General features: G+C 48.1%; 1 protein-coding gene across 2 annotated transcripts; it reads right to left on the bottom strand.

Annotated features, from left to right (window-relative positions):
* Positions 1–1244: 1244 nt before the first annotated feature.
* Positions 1245–3893, bottom strand: LOC119455230 (short neuropeptide F). 2 transcript variants are annotated; one of them, XM_037716637.2, is made up of 3 exons: positions 3863–3893; positions 3151–3236; positions 1245–1485 (listed from the first exon to the last, which is right to left on the bottom strand). In XM_037716637.2, exons 2-3 carry the CDS (start codon positions 3227–3229, stop codon positions 1319–1321), a joined length of 246 nt encoding a protein of 81 aa, XP_037572565.1. In that variant the 5' UTR covers positions 3230–3236; positions 3863–3893; the 3' UTR covers positions 1245–1318. The 2 variants fall into 2 exon arrangements, with proteins under 2 accessions (XP_037572565.1, XP_037572566.1); XM_037716638.2 differs by lacking the exon at positions 3863–3893 and having other exon boundaries at positions 3151–3261.
* Between the last annotated feature and the right edge of the window lie 1206 nt (positions 3894–5099).

Consider the following 5099-nt stretch of genomic DNA (forward strand, 5'->3'; position numbering starts at 1 on the left):
CAACCGCTAGGAGCGCCCATGTTCCTTGAAACGGAAACTAGCACTCGCCTTCCAGGGGCTGCGTAACGCCGGTGACGCCAGGATCCCCGAAAATTTGCCACCTGTATGGTTGAGCGCGTTGAACGTGGTCCACAGCAGCGCGGCGATAAGCTGTTGCCGAAGCGCATGCGCACAAGTGGGTGGCGAGCACCGTGGTGAAAACTCAGCGCAAGAATGCAACTGGCCAGCCAAGCTATGCATAGCGCGCGGTGCACCCTGGTCTTACGGCCCTGGCGTGAGGTGGGACATGTTCTATTCCTGCGCCAGCCACGCCAAAGCGGCGCGCTGGCGCGCGTGGCGCGCGCCCGCCAGATGACGCTTCCTTTTCGTGTTGCGAGTGGTGTGAGCCGCGGCGTGGTCATGGCTCTTGCGTGAGATGCCTCGACCCCGTTGCACAGGCAGATGACACAGTGGTCCCCAGCGGCTTCGCATTTAGCTGCGTCATTAGCCTCTGCTCGTGCGCCAGGACGCAGCAATAAGCAAGGGCACAGTCAAGTCTTTCCCAACAATAACGCGGTCCAAAGTGGGCATATAGTTTTCCGTTGCGCCCTTGTACCAAGGCTGTTGCTTGTGCCCTCACCAATAGCGCTGGTATATAGTTATCAGCAGATTGCGCGGATGGTACTGTCGGCTACATGCGCTCGCGCGCTATAGATAGTATTCATGTGACATCACGCAGCCATATCTCACCGCGCTGGTACCCTAAGATGGTGACTACGATGACGTCAGTGCAATGTAGTATCACGCGCAAACTGTTTTGCTTTTTCACGGCGATTGTTTTTCACCGGTTTATCATTGTTATCGCTTTGACGTTCGACGCAAGGCGCGCTTTCTGTTGCTGTTTCACCGGTTTATCATTGTTATCGCTCTGACGTTCGACGCAAGACGCGCTTTTTGGTGATGTCATGCTGTCATGTTCCTTGCTTACGCCCCTTCTCGACCTGCTGGTACCCCAATGTGGCGTCCGCGATGATGTCCGTGCAACCTATGTGTTTGGATCGGCGCTCTGCTCTCACCTTGTATAGCATCCTATAGTGATAGCAGCAGCAAGGAGCAGCTGCTGCAATCTGAGTTTTGAAAGCAAGTGTTGCTCTCTGCATCTTTCTTTTTTTAATGTAATTTCGGCTTGCTCACCGGTAATTACGTGGATGCCGGCCGTTCCAATGGACAGTGCCAGCTATGTCTGCGTGCGCCTGCTGTAAGACCAGAGGGGATAACAGTGTTTCTGCAGGAATGAATCATCGGTTTATTTCACGCATAGAGAGCGAGTGCCCGCCGTTCAGGCTGCCCGCTGAGCGTCCCATGTCCTCGCCTCGTTCCAAGCTGGATCGGAGCGGCGTCCAAACCGCAAGCGCAGGGTCGGTGTGTAGCCGGCCTTGCGCTCCATGGCGTGGCCGGCACTTTCCTGCTCACCCTTGGCCATCAGCTCGTACAGGTCGCGAAGGTCTGTGTGCATAGGCGAAGAGACAGCGGTCAGAAGGCATGCAGAGTCTTTGTCAAACGTTCCGGAGCAATGCAGGCCTAACCAGACCTGCCGGGTGCCTCTGTAGAACTTACTATTCTCGAGCGCATCGCAGCCCTGCCCCAGGGTCTTGACGGTAGGGCAGCGGATTCGAGCTTTTATTGGCAAAGACTTCACTTCCTGCATTTATTTTTTACTTTCTTATTGTTGTTTTCGAGCTGTGAGTATTATCTATTATTTAATGCCAGGTATTTCAACAGGAGTGGATAAAATTTTGAGTAAAACTTTTCACATTGCTCAAGCGAGGCCTTGTGTGTCACTTATAGTGGTCAATATACTATAGGCTGGAGTCATTTGGCTCGATGTGCCTTTAAAAGTGCCCTTTTATACAGGGGTAGTGGTTCTCTCAGCAGTGTTTGCTTTATTTCTGCGTTAATTATCAAAGCTGCCGTTGATGCTTCTTGAAGGTGTCAGTGAAATACGTGAATATGGACACAAAATAATAGCAACTTCTTCGTCAGGTAGCGCGAAATCGCTCTTCAAAAAGCCCGTGGGCCATCTACTACACTTACGTGCACCTGCGCGTCTGGGCGTGCGCTACATCAATAAAGATTAAAAAAAATGGAGCGCCAAAACAATATTTTATGTCTTCATTAGTGTGTCTCCAGGTTCCTTTTTCTTCCCCCCCCCCCTTTTTTTTTTTTGATAGCGTTGCTCCTGTGCACTTTCTGAAAGTTGCCAATGCAAAATTTCTCCCCAGCAACAGATGTACACTCGCAATCTGTCTATTCTTGTGCTTTGTTTAAGGACATTTTTATAGTTTCATTATTTGATACCGCCTCTAAATCGACAAAAATGAGAAAGGCTTGTTCTAAATACCCCCAGTGATGTGTGCAGTGCGCTACATTGCTTAGTTTGTTCTGTTCAGTCTTAGTGATGGTTCTGTGGCGCCTGGAATGGTTATTATAGGTAAACATGCCCCACATAATGGAGTACTTTAGGTGTTTGGAGAGGCACACGTGTCTAATTTATTGCATACAGTAAGTGAGACATCGGCATCCCTCCAGCATCTTAGAATACTTCCGTTCCAGCTGACAGAATAGACGGAAAGCCTGCCTTCGGGCTTTTCTGTAAAATTATATTTTTTTAAATGTTATGCCACAAAGCAAATGGTCATAAAGAGGCTTATTGAAAAACTCCCTCCAGTGCGCTCCAAAAGTTTAAGTAACCGGCTAACTCGAAAGACGGCATTTTGGTAGTTTACCAGAAGTAAAGAGCGTCTATTATTAAGCATTCTGTATACAAGTCGAAAACTCCATGTGGGATTCATGGAATGCTGTAGCACTATTCTGCGTATGCTCTGTTTCACTAATTCTGTTGAGTGTATAGTGAACGCTAGAGATCGTGTTAGGCAATCAGTAACGTGAACCAGCTGGCTGTTCCAAAAAAACGCGTTTCCGTTCAGTCAGCGTCGCGCGGAGGGCGCAGAACCAGGGAATGGAGGAACTCTTCTTCTGGTTCCATTTTTTTTTTTTTTTTTTTGATGACTGACATGACCCCTAGCTTTCAATATACTGCATGGACTTCGTGAGATGGAGCATATTTTGTTATTGAATGTTCTGGTATTGAAAGGCTGCACGCATGCTCACCTTTGTAGTCGGGAAAGGCAAGCGCCGCTTGTAGCAGCAGCAGGAGGACCAAGCAGCGGGCGGCGGCAGGGCTGGGCATCTCGTATCTCCGGGAAAAGGCCGCAACGATTCGATCTGATTGAGTCACTTTTTGGGGGAAGTATGATGAACTGAACAGATCGCGAATGCCGCTCCTTCAATATTGAAGCGCTTTCCGCACCCAACAGGCTCATGAGATTAATGTTTAGGACACCCGCCCCATTTTCTCTATGCAAATTTACGATCCTGGCAGGACTGCCAGGCAAACTTTATTATATTAAATTTACGATCCTAACAGGACTGCCAGACAGGTAGTAGCATCGTCAACGTTAAACATTTTCCGCTGTTAGTGCTTGCCCGAGTGCAAAGTGTATCAGCAAACTCTGCCTCCAAACTACAAGAGCGCATGAATAAATTATCACCTTTTTCGAAGGGTGTAACACATACTATTTCGCCCTTACCCTCATTGATTAAAGGTCTTGCATGCTTGGACCATTCACTTCGGCAGCAAACATTTCTTTTGGTGTTTCATATAATGGCCCACGGTGTTGGGAAACTGTTTACGGTGTTAAGCACAGGTGCTTGCATGAAAGGGAAGAATTTTCGTCCACCCGATTTGTAGCACGAAGCTACGAAGGTGCTTGTATGTTGCGCACACGGCGGCAAAGAGGAAACGGGAAGAAGCCAGTCTCACCTTGTGGCTTCGGGGACTCACTGCCGATGGCGCACTGCTGAATGCTGGCTTGAGCGACGCTTTATATCCTTCTCCCTGGCCGAACGCGAGCAGAGAACGTCTCTGCAGCGTTGATTGCTGCCACCAGGATAATCAGACGGCGCCAACGTGGGCGCCTTGTTTGATCAGGCCCGGCTCGGCCAGTTTCCATGTTGCAGTAAAACAAGCGCGAGCGAAGCTTTGATCTGTCGGAGCTCTTTACATTTCGCTCTTCTATGCGTGTGAATATGACGGTGATAAAACGGTGTAGTTGAGCAATCCACGAGACCTGAGCCCACGTCTGACCCAGCAGTCCAAATGGCCGTTATGACATGCAATTTTTGCCACCGTTTGCATTCGCGGTGCTTGGTTTTTGCTATGGCTGTCACCATACTGCTCACAGCGTGTTGCCCTGGAAGCTCGAACTCCTTCTAAATTGGATCAAATAAAGATGTATCGTCAATGTGACTGCCCCGCTTACTTCAACACACTTATATCTTCAATATACACACCATCATGACGTACCAAAATCATCTGCATATCGACTACACCATGCATAGACAGCATGATGCCAACTACACTGTTGTTAATAAACGCGCGATGTCTTTATTTTCCTTTTTCTTTTTTCGTCTTCCAAAGATTGATTAGTTAGCTAGATACTTCAGCAGAACTAGCTAGAGTTTGTCTAACCGGCAATTGGTGATGAACAATGCGATGAAGGCATGGGTCAAATGCCTGAGGAATAGGATTTTGCTACCGCTTTACTAAAACTTCGGTTCACATAAATTCCAATATGTCCGTTGGATCTAACACTGTTTTTCACTCACAAGGTTACGCCAGCACGCAACGGGAAAAGGTGTGCGGCATGATCTCCAGAATTTGTCTGGCCACGCTGGTAAGAGGCCAGTCCTAATGTTTTATTTTTAATAAAAGAAAATCAATTTTTATGCCACTGGTAAAATGTTAGTGGCGATTTAGCTGTAAATGCGAGAGAAATACGTTAGCATTACGTCGCACCACTTTGAGGTCCCGGATCCTTAATTTAAAATGGGTTCGCCACATTACAAAGGGTCGTTCAGGAGCTCACTCGACACAAGTCCTGCCTATTCAAGTAGCAAAGTACAAATGACGGTGGTGCGGAGTAGACCACCGCCAGACTACCACGTAAGCATACATACATACGTTACGTTATGTTACGTTACGATTAAGTTACGGCGCA

This window comes from Dermacentor silvarum, chromosome 6 (genome assembly GCF_013339745.2).
Source record: "Dermacentor silvarum isolate Dsil-2018 chromosome 6, BIME_Dsil_1.4, whole genome shotgun sequence".
In the NCBI taxonomy this organism is placed as follows: Eukaryota; Metazoa; Arthropoda; class Arachnida; order Ixodida; family Ixodidae; genus Dermacentor; species Dermacentor silvarum.

Coding starts and splice junctions, on each gene's coding strand:
- LOC119455230 (XM_037716637.2), bottom strand. CDS start 3,229: ATGCCCAGCCCTGCCGCCGCCCGCTGCTTGGTCCTCCTGCTGCTGCTA. Junction 1,486..3,150: donor TGCCTTTCCCGACTACAAAG/GTGAGCATGCGT, acceptor CTATGCACACAG/ACCTTCGCGACCTGTACGAG.